This window comes from Rhineura floridana, chromosome 2 (genome assembly GCF_030035675.1).
Source record: "Rhineura floridana isolate rRhiFlo1 chromosome 2, rRhiFlo1.hap2, whole genome shotgun sequence".
In the NCBI taxonomy this organism is placed as follows: domain Eukaryota; kingdom Metazoa; phylum Chordata; class Lepidosauria; order Squamata; family Rhineuridae; genus Rhineura; species Rhineura floridana.
The window spans coordinates 70,330,366-70,348,541 of NC_084481.1; the positions used below are offsets into that span (position 1 = coordinate 70,330,366).

Genomic DNA, 18,176 nt, shown 5'->3' on the forward strand with positions numbered 1-18,176 from the left:
ATGGTTGGTCTAGGATCCACTTTCACATCATCCTGGGCACCAGTAAAGACTTCTTTTCCACAGTTTTACTGTAGTGCTCAAGTCAGCCCTGGTATTTTACCCTATAGCCAACTTTTTCTCTCTCCCAAGCTTCTACAAGTCATCCATCATCACTCGTCTTAACTGACTCAGCCACCTCTTAAACAAAGAAAAGTGGGAAATGGCAAATTAAAATTAATGATTTAAGTTGTATTATGTACCAACCACGTGGAGGTGTTTTGAGGACTGATTAGCTAACAGGGCTGCAAGGAGCTCTGAAGACAGAAAACTGCAAGCAAGCAATAAATCGCACGTCACCAAGCCTTTAGTCAGCTTTGCTGAAATCAATGGAAACCATTTAACGGCTTCAGTGAACAGAGTCTCAAAATGCCAAATGAACATATTGGCCCCTGCTGTTAGTGTGTGAGCTGCCAATAGGCATTATTAGTCACATATGTGTAGACTCTCCTTGGTGTGAATTCAAACTTCTTTGAACTCCTGTGACACATATTAAGGAAAACGTAGTGGCCATTCTGCTAATAGAATCCAAAGTTGTGTTAAAATGGAAGATATTTCCTATAAATTGGGCTGTTTGGGAGATGCACACAAAAAGCACTGATAACATGTCACACACATGTTGGATGAAACACAAATATTCTAGCAATGTTTTTAAAAGCAAAACATTGAAAAACTGAAAAGCCTGGGTTTTTCTTCCTAACCACCCTTTGGATGTCCTGCTTGCCTGAACTAATTAAAGCATAATGAATTTGTATTAAATAGTTCTGTCCTCACAAGTGAAATGCCTGCATTAGGAATAAACTCTCTCCCTCTCTCTCTTGCATTCAGAGGAAAATTGTTACTCCACTGGGATAAGTGGGAGTTTTGCCATTGTACCATTGTGCCATTAAATTCAGAAATAATTGTACCTCTGCTTGAAGCTAGTTATTGTTTTCACAAGAAGACAAACAGTAACATTGATTTTTGTTTCTTATTCTGTGCAAATGGCTTTTCCAAGTGGATAGTCATCCTGTAAACTTTTAACCCACATTTTTGCCCAAGCCAGTTTTGCATTCTTCTGTAACTGAATGTGTTAACCAGCAAAACTAAGTACATTTATCAAAGTGGAACTATTTGCTTGTAGCCGTTTCTTCTGGTGGAATTCATGATTCATGACGTAGGAGTGGCTTAATTTTTAAAATGTGGGTAGAATACAATAGACTAAAATACAACTGTAGGCAGTAAAACATATCTAGAATAGCTAATTAAGAGCTGATAACGAAACGAAACTAGCACTGATAACTAAAAACTCAGATGTCATAAATGCCATTTCTTCTGCTCATTAACGGGGCAGCTAGTGGGGAGGGGAAATTACTGGAATGAGTGTGGAGGTGGACCACTCTGCTTCAGACTGTTGGTGGAACATCTCATTTTGGAATGCTTTACTATGTTAAAAAACTCCTAGAATAAAAAAAAATTGGCAAAGTGCTAGACTAGAATCTTTTAGTTTGATATGCTACCTTTCTCACAGGGATATTTTGTAACTGGAGTGGTGCTACTATATGTTCTTAATTACACATGAACATGAATGTGTACATGTGCAGTCAATGGACAAATGCAATGAGAACTTTAGCTTAGAATCATGATGAAGCCTGGGAATATTATACTGGACATTAGTATATATGGGGAAATTAATACAACATGCCAAGATTCAGGATTAAAATATGCAAATCAAGATATTGCAAACAGAGATTTGGATTAATATGTGGATTGTTATAGAATGAAAGAGGTTTGCTTAAGCAAGCAGTGTTTAAGTTGGATTAGCAGCTTAGCTACAGCCAGGGCAAGCTTAGGTAGGAAGACCCACATACCAAATATGGAGAAAAATGGGTAGTGAGAGTCTTAAATGGGTAAGCAGAGACTAACTGCTATAAAGGAGGGGACTGGCCCACTAGCACCAGGGTGGCTAAACTCAGAAACAGAAAAGAGAAACAGAGAGAGCCATGTAGGTCCCTGACGCCTGTAACATTGTGAGGCTTTCTTGAAAGTGGCTGAGAAGCACATAGCGATGAGTTCCCTAGGATCTTTAATTAAACTGAGTTCAAAACAACAAAAACAAAGAAAGGAAAGGAGTGCCGGGGACAGAGGAGGACTGGGGCCAAGATAACTAAAGAAAGGGGGTTGAAGCAGCCGGAGTGTCCTGTGAAATGGACCTCTTAAGGACTCAGCCAAGACTGAACACTGAGTTGTAATTGGAGATCCCACTTTATAGATCAAATTTACTCAGAGGTGTTGCTTCCTACATGATATAGAAAAACAGGAGTTTGATGGGAATCGAAGAGTAGCCTCTGGTGGAGGGTTCTTATTTTTAAGATAGATTCATGGCTGTTAATGGGTTGTTTGGCAGTGGTAATGGTACTTCAGTGCAACCAGGCGCTAAGAAACCAAATTCAGGGCTTGCCCTTGGATGGTTTGACTAAGTTATGAACTGAGTGATGAGAGAGGTGTTCTATGACCAGAGTTCTCACACAGGTATGTACTGTATACATAATAAGAGTATATTATTTATTAACCACTATAAATCAAGGTCAGCAAGTACAAACCAGAACATTCTTGTCCTGACTGTTTCTAAGCCTTAAGCATAGTCAGCCTTTCCTAGGCAAAATCATGATAAGGTGCCTAGAGGGAGGCTGAGCGCCTTGGCTCAGTGAAGCTGTGAGCTCTTTACTTAACAGTGGGGACACTCAAAAGTGGTAAGTTTCATCTATAGCTAGAAGTTGCACAGTCTACCAATTTCAGAGGTGGTATCTCTCACCTACAATATGACATTGTACAGACTGGTCTACCACTTCAACATTCTCCCACCTTATTCTGGTGCAAGTATAGACAAAATTTAATAAACAGGCACATTTGTGATTGAATGCATGAAGACTGGGTGGCTGGAAAGTAGGCTGAGTCCATGGCAATGATTTCACTAGAATAAGCACAAAAGAAAAGTCAAATGCTACCCTTCCCAAAGACTGTCTTCAAGTGATCTAGTTGAACCTTAACTGCTTTGGATCAAATATAGTTCATATTCACTAATAGACAAAAAAAACCTTGCGGTTTAAGAATGTACCTATAGCCCACAGATATTTCTATCAACCTTTAAAAAACAGGGAAATTGGGCAGCTATAGTGAATGCATCAGGGGACCAGGAGACATGACTCCCTCTCTGAGATATTGCACTGCCCTACAAATTTGTCAAAATGCAAAGGGATGCATACCACTCCTTTGGGAGCATCTAAAGCAAAGTTTTCATTTAGAAAAATAAACCTGTAATAAAGAACATCTTCATATCTTGGGATTTACTGAACATGGTTGTAATTGGTAATTATTTTCTGAATCCATTTTGAATGCCTCTCTAATATATTTAGCTTATTAGTGTAAGATGAAATTTAAAGCCTTTTACTGACAGAGATTGCAGTATGTCTGGATCAGCACTCTTTAGCATTTTATTTGCTTATAAATACATGTCAATACCACAAGATGGCACCCTTACTTGCAACACATACTATTACAAACACTTATCTTCTTCAGGATGTTCAGAATGTAGACTTGGAAACTTTTTTAAAAAGCAAGGCCTTCTACAAACAGTTCTTTGTGTGTACGATGTATAATAAATAACATCAAGAATAAGTCTTTAAAAAAAAGAGTTTACAAATATTCTGGATAATAAAATTTAAAATACAAAAGCAGAATTCATATGAAACAAAATGAATTACAGTTTTCAATGGTTTAAAATGTACCTAAATGGCGTAATATTAATTTAAAATATATATCTGAGCACTCTTATCTTCCTAATCATCAAAACATTAGTCCATCTTGTTTTTCTTTAAAAAAAAACACCTCAGGGTTAGAAAGCCATCTGGATCTTGTGCTGCAAACTTTTCTTAATGCTTATTATCCTGCTGCTCTGATGGAAGAGAAATCAGATTGTTTTTCTACCTAAGAAACCCAGGAAATTAGAAAACAAAGGGAATTCAATACATTTTTGGAAAACATATGAATCAACTTTACAGTCCCAAATGTAACTCAAATGTAAACACTAGAAAACTCATTGCTGAAAGAGGTGAAGAATAAAGAAGCTTGCACTAATATAGTGCATAATGATGCAGTGTTGAACTTGTCCTTTACAGTCAATGTCACCTCCCCCCCCCAGGATTGTCATGCTTTTAAAGGTAAAAAACAGTAAAAGTCTGCAGAATTACTTGTTTGTCCTTATCCCCATTGATGAACAGGAAAGATGCATCTCACAGGTCCCCTTGGGAAAAGTGTCACCAATATATGGAAGGTCCTTTAATGCCATTTTTTTCAGATAAACCAAAAGGCAAAATTGTTATGTTCGCAGGTTGTATTTTGCCCATGTGCACCAGCAATTGTGAGATTCTTAAAAAAAAAAAATCCAAAGTGAGAAGTTTGTATCTTATAAAAACAAAACAAAAAAACCAGGGGGAAGCAGTTAAGGCAGTCGATGTCTACATTTGGATTTCTGTCCATCATGTTACATGTCAACGTCTCCATCGTAGGCTAGGGTCAGACACTTTTGTTGTGGAGGAGCATTTTGTTGCTGTTTTGGCTTTTTGCTAAAAGGGAAAAAAATATCTTTAGAAGACTAAAAGTGTGAATTGAAAAATATACTTCAGGCATGATCTAGCCAAAGTTAAACACTATTGATCGTGATAAGGGATTTAAGCACAGGGTTAAATCTTTTGCACTGAAATCAATGGGGCTTAAAAGAGCTTATCTTCGGCTGAGTCATGCCCTTTTCAAAACTGGAACTTCTGAATTGCAGTTGCTATTTCCCCCATGTAGTCAGAATATAGAAAAACAGTTCTACAATTCTATAAGTGTTCCTGCAAACTCCTTGAAAGAAGAATGTCTAGCTTAGCCCTTAGCTAAGGATGAAGACAACCTCTATGGGCACAATCCAAACAAATGGTTGGATTGACGAACTAAGGTTGCATCCAGGAAGCTTTTAATGTTTTTGTTATTAAATGAAGACTCAAAATGAATATTTAAAAAGAGAGAGATTACCTCTGTAACACTGAGAACAATAACATGAGTCAACATTATGCTGTTATTTATTGTTTCAATTCATCACACAAATCACCCAGTTTTCCAGACTCATTTTCCTGCTGTCACCAAACCAGTTCCCACAGCTGAAAATCCATTGCTGAATTTAAAAACAGCTTTGTCTCTTCAACAGTGGGAATTCTGTGGTGACATCATCTAAGATACCTCTGACTCCACACACGGTCCTCTCTTGTACATGCATATTACTTTGTGCTTCATCCTAAAAGTGACAAATACAACATTGTTTCCTAATTACATCCAACAGAAAACAAAGTGACATTGGTGTATTATCCTTGCACATTCTTTATCATTTGATTTAAATTAACTTGATTTGAGCTGATCCAATCTGTTTCCAGTGAAGTATCTAAAACTGAGATGAAAGTCAAGGAACAAATAGACAGAATACTTACCAAACAAGATATGAGGTGAATATTAGGGAAACAATCATAAGAAATCCACCTGCTGATACTCCATAGACCCAGATTTTAAGTTTTCCATCTGGATCAGAAAAGGGAAGAAAATGAAATTAGGCAAAATGTAAACTTCAAACTTTTAAAGGTCAAAATAACTGTTTCTATAACAATGAATAGTAAAAGGAAGCACATACACATAAATCCAGGTACCATGCAATGGTGAAATACAAATCCTTAAGCACAGGCCATGTGTTTTTCCATACCTCTTTCATCATACTAATCTTCACAAACATCAAAGCTAGCACACAGTTGAAACAGATAAAAAAGGGGGGTGCTTGTATTTGGGATATTGGTTATTTGAAGTACTGCTGTCATGGTTTTGTGGAAGTAAATACATTTCAATTAGCCTTCTTCAAATTCTACCAATGGTTGAGAGGAGCTTTTACATTCTCAGTAGCAGACTAATGCTACCCATCCTGCTCATGCAATTTAAAGCTTGCTGATTTGAATGACTAGAGCACTCTTTTGTCATTCAGTATGGGAGGATACCAAATGCATGAAGAAGCTCTCTACAATATAGAAGCTAGAAATGCTCCCTGATGAATGCATTGGCTACACCTCACTAGACAACCAGGTTTCCTTTCCCCATGGAGGGATCCCTACACATCTGTACATGTGGAGGCCACCTGCAGACAGGAACTGAACATGCATTGTCTTGGGCAGCCTTTCCCAACCTTTGGATGTTCTTGGACTACAACTCCTATCAGCCCCAGCCAGCATGACCAATGGTCAGGAATAATGGGAATTGAAGTCCAGCAACATCTGGGGACTCAAAGGTTGGGAAAGGCTGGTCTAGGGCATGGCAGCACATGTGATGTTCACCAGGTGGATGATGTTGTTGTTGATGATTTATTTATTAATTAAATTTATATCTCACATCCTTCCTTCTAGATGGTGATGATGATAATGAGTTCAAGGGCCCATGCTTTCCACACATATAAAAATCAATTAATCAATCAATTGGTTAAAAACAAAATCCAAGACCCATTTCCACCTCATTGGCTTGCCCACAGTCCAAATTTGGCAATGTTATGGAGATACATGATGTGGAGATGATGGTGGGATTCATCTGACTTACTTGATGAGAAACAAACAGCTTACAGCTGTAGGAAAAGCCCTTTCAGGTGTTCCTCATGTGACAAATTGTGAACAGCAGTACAGAGGCTTTGATTCAAAGGTTGATTGTGTGAATGTCAAGGTTATATAAAAATGAGTGGGGTGTAACCTCATGTAGTAGCCAAGAATCTTAAAAAGATCTCTTGGGCCTGGCTGGGAACCTCTGATCCTCCAGATGTTATTGGACTATTGCTTCCATCATCCCTGATCATTGGCTGTTCTGAATGACACTGATGGGAGTTGGAGCCCAACAAATCTGGGAAACCATAGGTTCCCCACCCCTAGTCTAGGGAAAAACTTTTAGCCTGGGCCTGTCATTTACACATTTATCTATAAAAGTATTTATATTACCAGCTATTATAATTTGTCCCAAGTTGGTATACAAGCTGAAATGAGCAAACAAAAAAGTCACAGTATTACAGCAATATAAATAAAAAGTAAATATAAAATGTAACCCAAAGGGCACTGTTAATTAATTGCTGACATTAAATGCCAGAAAAGGCTTGAGTGCACAGGTATGGTTTTAATAAGCAACAAAATATTACCAGCACTGATGCTTATCAGAGCTTCAAGGGGAGGAAGGGGGCCACCACAAAAATGCTGTCCTTGGGCTGCCAACAAACTGAGAATATGGCACAACCAAGAGCGCCTCTGCAGCTCAGTGCAATGCTCAGACAAGGGAGTAAGGAGAGATGTGCACTGGTGGGTATCTTGTTCAAAGCTTTATAGGGTAAAACCAAACTTTGGCCCAGTGGCTTATTGATAACCAGTGCAACTACTTTAGGAGCAGCATAATATTTGTGCAATAAGGCACTACACTAAAGTTTTGCCACAGCATTCTGCACCAGCTGCAGCTTCTGGACCAACCTTAAGGGAAATCCCTCAATGAGTGCATTGCTGTAATCCAAAGTCACCAGTGCATGGGTCACAATGGCCAGGCTGTCCAGGTCCAGCAATGGGTGCAGTTGGTGTAACAGCTGGAACTAGTAGCAGGTACTCCTAGCCAGAGCTTGGAAAAGTTACTTTTTTGAACTACAACTCCCATCAGCCCAATCCAGTGGCCTTGGTGGTTGGGGCTGATGGGAGTTGTAGTTCAAAAAAGTAACTTTTCCAAGCTCTGCTCCTAGCCAATGTAGCCAGTTGGGCTTTCAGAGACAGATAGGAATGATGGAGCAGATCCAAACTGTGTAACCATTCCTTTAGGGAAAGTGCAACCCCATCTACAACAGGCATATTACCCAACTCTGGTTACAGGAACCACCCACCCTTAGAACCTCCATCTTGCCAGGATTCAACTTTAGTTCGTTGGACCCTCATTCAGCCCATTGCTCCATCCAGGCACTGGTTTATTTTACTTCCATAAATAAACCATGATTTTCATTTCCTTATTGTAAAGGGGCAAAGCATTTATGTGATTCTGGTTGTCTGTTATCCTGTTCAGTTGCTCCTATCAGTGATGCCATCATTAATTGGCAATCACTCATGGCCGAGTAAGATTGTCTTCCAAGATAAGGTCTTTAACGGTGGGTCCATAAGTGACTGTGGAGGCCAATTCTAGATCCACACAGCCTCCCACAGTGAGGACATAGGTTTCCAGATGGAAGACAGTCGCAATGAGGATTTGCTTGACATGCCTTCCACTTAGCTCATTTCTCTCTTTCGCCCTGTACTCGTGCTTCTTCAAAGTCCATAGCACCTTTGATAACAGCTGACCTCCAATTGGGACGCTCATGGGACAATGCTTCCCAGTTCTCGATGCTCATGTTATAGTTTCATGCCAATGTAGATATGAAAAACAAGTTTCTATATGCTGATCAGCGCCATCAACCCCACCAAATTCCAGTCTGTGGGCGTGAGACTGCTTTCAACATCATGGTGTACATGTATATCATATAATTCATAATAATTGCTGCCAGAATCATCTACTTGTTAAGTAAATAAGAGCAGAAGGCTATACTGAATCCTCCTGTTTGCCTAGCAGGCAATCATCACTGTCAGCTCTCACAGTGACAAGCAAACTTGAGATAAAGGGCATCTTCATAAGCACAGCAGGAGGTATGCAGCCTTCTGGTAGATTCACAGTTCCCGGGACAAGAGATGGGGGAGAATATCTGCTAAATTTAGTACCAGATTCCAACTGAATTTGACCATGCACTATCTTTTTGGACTGGCACTGATTTCTTGCAGCAGGCTGCAGCTGTAATCGGCACAGATTTTTTTTCCGAATCTTTCCCCAGATTTTATGTAATTATCTTTGTAATTTCCTCTAAGTTGATGCATTCATAACAGTGTGTAGGTGTGATAAACAGGAATAAATAAACCCCGTGGAACCCCGTGATCATTTACATAGGCATTTAAGTTACAAATGATGCAACCAATTTTTTTTTGCAACCAAAAAAACCCCCAAACCCATCAGTGGAGCAGAAACAAAAAAAGGGCAGATCAGAATACAAGTGGATTGGAATTAGGCAGTGAAGTCCATCCCTACCCTGGATCGGGACCCCTGTGATTAGGACCCACAGTAATATGAAAGTGATTGACAGCTGCAATTTGAGTTTTCCATATAGAGTGCCTTGCAAAAAAAATCAGACCCCTGATTACAAATGGTACATTGTAATTTCATTCTATATGATATTTTATTTTGAAACACTGAAACTCAAAATCAATTATTGTGAGGTGACATTGGTTTTACGTTGGGAAATGTTTGTAAGAAACATAAAAAACTGAAACATGTTGGTTGCATAAGTATTCAACCCCTGTGCTGTGGAAGCTCTCAGTTTACACAGATGAAAGAAATTGCCCTGTCGGGGACACAGCTACCTTACTGGCCTCCACCTGTGAACCATCAAAGTTGCTGTCACATTATCAGGATAAAACCCCCACTGTTGAAGGATCATTGGTCAGGCTGTGATCTGAAGGAAAATGAAGACCAAAGAGCATTCCACAGAAGCGAGAGATACAAATGCATAGATTAGGAAAGGGGCACAAACTAATAACCAAGTGTTTGGAAATCCCAGTGAGCACAGTTGGATCAATAATCAGGAAGTGGAAGCTGCATCACACCACCCAGGTGCTGCCAAGAAAAGGCCTTACCTCAAAATTCAGTGTTCAAACAAGAAGGAGACTTGTGAGAGAAGCCACAGAGAGGGCAACAATCACTTTGAAGGAGCTACAGAGTTCACTGACTGGGAGTGGAGTAATGGTGCACCAGTCAACCCTATCAATAGCTCTGCATAACACTGGCCTGTGTGACAGGGTGGCAAGAAAGAAGCCATTTCTCAGAAGTACAATCTGAAAGCATGTCTGGAGTGTGCCAGAAAGCATGAGAGTGCCCCAGCTGTGATGTGGGAAAAGGTCAGATGAGACCAAGATAGAGTTTTTTGGCCAAAACTCAAAGCGCTATGTGTGGTGCAAATCTAACACTGCCCAAGCCTCAAGACACACCATCCCTACAGTGAAGTATGGTGGTGGCAGCATCATGCTGTGGGGATGCTTCTTGTCTGCAGGGACTGGGCAACTTGTTAAAATTGAAGGAAGAATGGATGGAGCAAAATACAGGGAAATACTGCAAGAGAACCTGCTTCAGTCCACTAAAAAACTGAAGCTTGGGAGGAACTTCACTTTTCAGCAGGACAATGATCCTAAGCACAAGGCCAAAGCAACACTGGAGTGGCTAAAGAACAAAAAGGTGGATGTCCTACAGTGGCCCAGTCAAAGTTCTGATCTCAATCCCATTGACAATCTGTGGTGCTCTTTGAAAATTGTGGTCCACAAGCGATGTCCAACCAACCTGAATGACCTGGAGCAAATCTGCCAAGAAGAATGGGTCAAAATCCCTCTGTGTGCAAAGCTGGTACATACCTACCCCAAAAGTCTTAAAGCTGTTATTGCAGCAAAAGGTGGCTCTACCAAATTTTAATGTGGGAGTGTTGAATACTTATGCAGGCAACGTGTTTCAGTTTTTTATGTTTCTTACAAACATTTCCCAACACAAAACCAATGTCACCTTACAATAATTGATTTTGAGTTTCAGTGTTTCAAAATAAAATATTATAAAGAACGAAAATACAATATACCATTTGTAATTCAGTAACATGAGAACATTGGTCAGGGGTCTGATTAGTTTTGCAAGGCACTGTACCATAGTTACTGTAGAAAGTATCATTCTAGAAATGATACTTTTTCTTTTTTAGCTTTTTCTAACTGTATGGCAATCTAATCTACTAAAGATAAGAATGTCTTTCTTGGTTAATTGTGTAAGAATTGTAAAAATGACATCAGCTGAAACACTGTCAATATCGCAGCGATGCTTTTACACAGTTTTACAATGTCATATAATTGTAATGCATTCCATTCAATTATGTTGCAAATGAGAGTTTGAATATTCTCTTGCAAAGTTTCTGGTTGTATGATCCACTGAGCATGAATTTTACCCCCCCCCTTTTTATATATATATATATATATATAAACCACACATTTTATCTTCTTTTTTTTTACCTGGATTAAAAGGCTGAATCGACCACCCTTTAAAAATGTCATGCATTTTTGAGTTGATGGGTTTATGTTTTGCAGCATTCGTTTTAACATCAGCTTTCTTATCTTCTAAACCAGGTATCTTCATGCAGTAATCCAGGAAGCCATTTGATCTCATTATTTCTGTATAGCCTCTTTCACAACCGCAGACTCCACTCTAGGTAACAAGAACATATTCAGCACTGAAATCACCCATAGAAATTCATCACAGGAGACATTTGGGCTGAGAGGTTGCTGGTTTTCCACAGGTGAACCTAATGCCAAATGGTTTATATATTCCTTTGGTTTTAAATCCCAGCCTATCCCAAGGGCTTAGAACAGGTTGTCAGTATTGTACAAACTGAAAAAGGAGTTTCTGATTCATATTAAGCACAGTAAAGCAATGGGTGATCTTTTTTCACTTTCTTTGGATAAAAAGCATTGTAACAGAAACAGTGAATACCAAATCCATCTTGTAGAAAGTTAATGTCAATGAAAATCCTATAACATAAGAAAGATTGACAATATATTTTTCCCAAACTTAAACAATACATTATTTATCTAAGGCTGCAATCCTAGGCACAATTACTCAGGAGACCAGTCTCACTGCATTCAGTTGGACTTATTTCTGAGTTCACATGCATGAACACATATATATGTAATCCAGCTATTGCTTGCCTATACCATTTTTTATTGCAGCTGGAAAATCAAATGTATAAATGCTAATATCCTCAACATGCTAGATTTGTATGCATAAGGATTATGAGTGGAGACATTCAAACATTTCACCTCACACATGGAATCTGAAAAAGTTCAGCCAAACAACAGATACATCATGGCTCCTGCTCTGAGAGTTTTCTCTCTCAGCCACCTCAGTGAAGGTACATATTTATCCTTTGTTTTCATCCCACTTTACAAAACTAAATAATCCACTCCAACACCTAATATTCCTAACTCTCTTACCACTCCCCTGTTTTGTCGAATATATAATTGGGTCCTAATGTGGGGAAAATTCTCCTCACCACCAGAACAGATGTTGCAGACTGGTGTTCTTGGGACCGAAGGCTCTTTGATCTTTGAGTATCTCACGACTGTTAGGCATAGTGACTTGGATTGCGTGTAGTGGTGTAGTGTGGTTAGAGTGTTGAACTACGACATGGGAGACAAGGGTTCAAATCCCCACACAGCCATGAAGCTCACTGGGTGACCTTGGGCAAGTCACCGACTCTCAGCCTCAGAGGAAGGCAATGGTAAACCACCTCTAAATACTGCTTACCATGAAAACCCTATTCATAGGGTCGCCCATACGTCTGAATCGACTTGAAGGAAGTCCATTTCCATTTCCTTAGTGCATGTAGCACTAAGCCAAACCTTAGTTCAGCATGAACAAAGAAATGTATGGGTTTCTGGAGTGAAGATTGCATCTGTACTATTTGGGGCAAAGCCATGGTTTGGCATAGTGCTACATTCAAAGCTGGGCTCATGGGTTTTCTCACTACAAAGAAACTACAAGCTGTAACAAATGCTTGCCTTACCGCTCATAGTTTCTTTTTGTTCACGCCAAGCCACAGTTGGACTTTGCATTACATGTCAACCGGGCCAAAGTAAAAAGGGAAGTGAAATCATCCATAGGATAATCATTTGCAGTCAGTCAGTCAGTCTTTATTATTGCAGGCCATTGGCCATTGCAACAAACATGCAAATTAAAACTCATACAAGTACAGAGCATCATTAAAAAGTAACATACTTTTCATTTAAAAACCATATAAAACTCTAGTAAAAAAGCCTTAGTTTGAGACTCCTCCCAATGAACATAGATGTTTAGCCCTCCGTTTTTGTGCGGCAAAGGCGTAGCGGGCCACAAGGTAGGTAATCCAATATTCATTATCACCAAGAAGAAGTGAAATAAAATACTCATTGGATCTATGACCCTGACAGGATATTAAACAATCAAGAAATTCAGCTCTAGGCCGAGAATAAATTGGGCATTCCAATAAATAATGGGGGAGGTCTTCCACTTTCTCCATTTGGCATATACAAAGGCGATGTTCAAGTGGGGTATGTTGATAACGCCCAGATAGCATTGCTGTTGGCATAGTTTGAAATCTCAAAGCAGTAAATGAGTATCTTAAGTGAACAGGAAATTGAAGTGTTAAATAATTAGCCAATTTATGATCATGTTTAAAAAATTTGAACCATCTGGAAAATTTGGAGTTTGACAAACCGTCCATCCACACGCAATGTCTCGCTATATGATCATGAATGTTATACCTGTACAGCGCTGAGATTGAGTAAATGAGAATATGATAATGAGCAAGAACCATCCGAAATTTAGAGTTCCAGACATTATTTACAGCTGCCTTTTCAAAACATAACCTTGCCAGTATCTTTACTGACAAATTTGCCAAGGATGTCAAATATCGCAGAAAAGATTCATGTATGCGGGCACTGATTGGTAACAAACCGGTTTCTGCTCTCAGACATGCAGCTGGAGTGCCAGGTGGGAGGTGAAGTAATCGTCTCAAAAATATATTTTGTATAGCTTCTAATGCGGAATAAGGCGATACTGACCATCCCCAAATTGCCGCTCCATAAGTAATCTGAGCTAAAATCTTACTTTGAAAATTTTTTAAAGCAGGGGCTACCAGATGTCCCCCTGCTGTCCTAAAATTTTTTAAAATTGAGCCTATTGCTTTAGAGGCGGACAGTTTAATGGCTGCCAAATGGGTTTTCCAGGCTAACGTATCTTGGAAATGAATTCCCAAATACTTAAATGACCGGCATTGTTCTGTTGGGTAGTTCCCAATAGACCATGTATGATTTTGAAATTTATTGCCAAAAACTAAAATTTTTGTTTTCTTATAATTGATTTGAAGGCCCTCCTTCTTGCAGTAAGAGTCCAGCTTCGACAAGAGCCTTCTTAAACCTACAGGCGTGAGGGAGAGGAGGATCATATCATCTGCATATAGCAGAGTAGAAATCTTTCTACTACCTGCGGAGGGCAGAAAAATTTTTAATCCTTCTAATTCAGGAACTATATCATTCAGATATAGATTAAATAGAGTGGGTGCCAAAAGACAACCTTGTCTAACACCTCTCCTTACATCTATTGAGGCTGTCAAGTTATTGCCCACTCTAATTCTTAGAGTGTTATTTGAATATAGTTCTTTTATTAAGAAAAGTAGGCGTTTATTGATGTTAGTTCGCGCCAGCTTGCTCCATAAGCGGTCTCTATCAATTGAATCAAACGCCGCTGCTAAATCCACGAAGGTGGCATATAAATGTTTTGTGGGTCCACCAACTGCCTGCCTTGCGAGGCAATAAAGGGTGGCACAATGATCCAGTGTACTTTGTCCTTTCCGGAACCCTGCTTGTTCCGGGGCAATGATCAAGTTTTCGGTTTCCCATTCCTCCAGTTTTTGAAGAAGGAACTTACTGTATAACTTCGCGCCTATGTCCAATAGACTAATTGGCCAATAATTGCTCGGGTCCTCTTTTGTTCCTTTTTTATGAATGGGAATAACTATACTTTGCTTCCAACCATCTGGCATTTTTCCTGTATTGTTAATATTTGTAAAAAGCTTGGCCAGAATAGGTGCCCACCAGTCTGGAAAGTCAAGGAAAAGTTCCGGGGGAATCATATCTTCCCCTGGGGCTTTGCCCTTTTTTAATACTGAAATAAGTGATCGAACATGAGATGATGTGACCGGCGGCCAAAGGCTGGAACTGAGCGTAATTTGAATAGGGCTAATAAGATTTGTTGAAATCCGAGGAGCAAACATCTTGGCAAAATGCTCCTGCCACTTTATGGGTGGAATGTGGTTAGATAAAAATTGTCTATAAACCCCAGATCCAGCAGCGACTAAATCCCAAAAGAGTCGGTCATTGCCTTCATGCCAAGCTTGGTTGAGTCGGTCCCACTGAGATCTTGCAAACATCACTTTTTTATATCTGATTAGGGATTTATAAGAGGAGCGTAAGATAATAAGTTGGTTATAACTATATGAAAGAGGATCTCTTAATACATTACGAGTAAATTTAATCAGCTGACACTTTGCTGACTTACATTCCTGATCAAACCAACTCTTACACCTAGACTGATCTGTAATGGGTTTGTGTTTTTTGATCAGCAAAGGTTTAATCATTGATAAAATCTGCTGGTAAGCTATAGCAGGATCCATTTTCCTATCCATTACTGCCTGCCTAATCTCAGAAATACCAGAGTTCTCAAGCTTATGGAGAGTGAGCGTGTGTAAGTTTGAGGACCATCTTACTCTCCGATCTGCAATCTGGAGATCTTCACAATTTGGTAATATCAATGGGGGCAAAGAATACAAATTTTAGACTTAACAACAAAGGAAAATGGTCACTTTCAATTCTATCCATTACACAAAAACAATCCACCCTAGGGAGAAGTATATTTGAAACCAGAATAAAATCAATTACACTGGCGCCCCGACTTGAGAAGAAAGTAAAGGCCCCGTTGGACTTATCGAGTTGAGAACCATGTAAATTGGCTAACTGGTGTGTAAGTATTAAATCTATTAACTTCAGACCTTGTTTATTTATTGTTTTATCTCTCGAGTTCCTTTCCTCCAAAGGTAAAAGGGTAACCGGACCATAATTTAGTGAAAGTTCATCTATGTTACCATCGCCCATCCGGGCGTTAAAATCTCCACAAATAATCATTCTATGATCCGAATATTGACACTCCAAAAGAGCTAGAAACTCAGATAACTGGTCCCAAACATTATTTGAGGATAAAGACCTAGCCTTATAAGGAGGGAAATAGACGTTTATAATTATCAGTGGGCCTGTCAGAGAACTAGAGATCCTTACACCTTGGACAAAATGATCACAGGGGGGATTTAGGGTAAAAATCTCTAGCGGTAAATCATCAGAAATAAATATACATAATCCACCACTACCTCTACCATTTACACTATATTTAAGCGCTGAGAGGGTAAAAGCCCGAAAGCCAGAAAGAGTCATCAGTGAGTCAGATGTTGCCCATGTTTCCTGCAGACATATGATTTTATATTGCTGCAGAAAAGGGAAAAGATCATCCTTACAGTCTTTGTTAGACCATCCCTTAATGTTCCATGAAAGAATCTTGAGATGTCAACCAGACTCTAAAAACTCATTTGACACCACGGTAGAAATCGGGATGGTCTTACCCCAGCTAGAGTCTCGCCCTGAAGGAGAAATCAAACAACAGGAGACATCACACATATTAGTAGGATCTTGACTTTGAGGGACCTGTTGACCTTTTACAGAGGACAAGTTAAATTCCACCTTCTCTTCCTTAGCCCCCTCGTCTATGGAGAGCAAACTCTTAATAGAACGTTCATGGATCACTGAAAGTCGTAATGAAAGGTGTACTAATCTATTTAAGATATTATCCCATTCGATCGCAGGCAGTAACCCAAAAGATTGTAGCAGAGATTGATCCTCCTCCTCTAGAGGATCATCCAGCGGGTTCTCCTGACAAGAAAATGTAGCTAGCAGATGGTGGTTTACTAACAGAGAAGAATCCTTGGTAGTAACACTGTCCGCTAGAACACAATTCCTTTGCAGGGAGAATCGATCCTCGTTTATATTAGAACTAATAACGCTCCTTTGAGAAATAAACGGAGTGTGAGTCTCTGACCGATTGCTTGATGAATGTCCCACTGCACAATTAGTTTGATCCTCAAATACGATCAACGGTTCCGTATCTAATTGGTCTGATAAATCTGGATGAGTTTGATTCTCATTCAAAGCAATAAATAAATCCATAGGGGGTGCAACATTAGCAAAAAAGCGATGGGTTGTTATGCCCAAATTGAACAAAGAATCTTTATTAAACCATATTTGCTGAGCTATTTCCTGAGAGGTAAAAGTAACAATCGCCCGAGCTCTGTATCTGTTAAAATAAATATATCCAACTTGATTAATGTCCGATATATGAATTTTCCTAAACCGAGCTGGGATTAGAGTGTTGTTCAATATATCTAACAGGTGCCTTTTCCTGTCTGGTAAGTTTAATAAGCCCCATGGTTTTGGGTAATTAATTAAGACTAACTTATTCCTTATAAGTATAAGTTTCCAGCTCATAGGTAAAGCAGAAATCACAGGGTGATGTTTTATGGGTGCAACCCTCAATATATCTTGCCAAGGGTCTGTAGAGCACTTTTCCCACATCTGATTAGCAGTCGGCTCATTACTCACCAGCAACAGTTGTGAATCTGATAGCCCCAGAGTAATAAAAGCCTTCGCTTTCTCGTCTTTCTTCAGCCACGCTGCTGAAGGAGCTGCCGGAGGGGGGTTTTCCACGACATCATTTAAATCCTCTTTAATCAGAACTGCTCTCATTCTCCACTTCCAACTGGAGTAGTTTACAGCATTCAGTCTCTCCATCGGCATCCCGGAAGACAGATTTACAGCCGTGTTGTTCACTCTTACTTGCCTCTCACTTGCGCTTTGTTTCTCTCTGCAACAACGCCACTTCACCAGTTCTCAAACCCGCTACGACGCCTCATAATCTGGGCCCATAACCCCTGTAGAGCACTGCGTGTGTAGGTGAGACGTGGTATGGATCCAAGAGCCGTTTAGAACAGGAATAAGACAGGCCAGGCAAGTTTCATGTAAGAGTCTTTACTAGGCAAAGACATTAGAGACATCTTCCTCCATTGACAATTCTTCCCCCACACTCGAGTTCCCGCCAGTTCCCAGCTTATCACACCCTCAGCTAGCCACACTGACCTTGATTGTCTGGAACTCTGTTCTCACAGCTTAACCCTTCTGCTTCAGGTTTCTCTCTCTCTGCTAAGAACCTTATCTGTAAGTCTCACAACCTGCGTCACTGACCAACAGGGTCCTGCATGGGTATGTACAGCAGCGAAGATGGAGGGTGAATTTCAGATGTGTTCATCCCCTCAGAAATAGACGAGACAGCAATTCCTC

The 18,176-nt window shown here is 39.7% G+C and overlaps 1 protein-coding gene across 1 annotated transcript in view; it reads right to left on the bottom strand.

The window, feature by feature from the left end:
- Positions 1-4,121: 4,121 nt before the first annotated feature.
- The window catches only part of THSD7B (thrombospondin type 1 domain containing 7B), a 653,838-nt gene continuing 639,783 nt past the window's right edge, over positions 4,122-18,176 (bottom strand). Inside the window, exons 26-28 of the mRNA XM_061608903.1 lie at positions 11,217-11,409; positions 5,541-5,628; positions 4,122-4,640 (exon numbers count right to left, since the gene is read on the bottom strand). Of these exons, the coding sequence (XP_061464887.1) occupies positions 4,559-4,640; positions 5,541-5,628; positions 11,217-11,409 (363 nt within the window). The 3' untranslated portion in view covers positions 4,122-4,558. The remainder of the gene's footprint in view (positions 4,641-5,540; positions 5,629-11,216; positions 11,410-18,176) is intronic.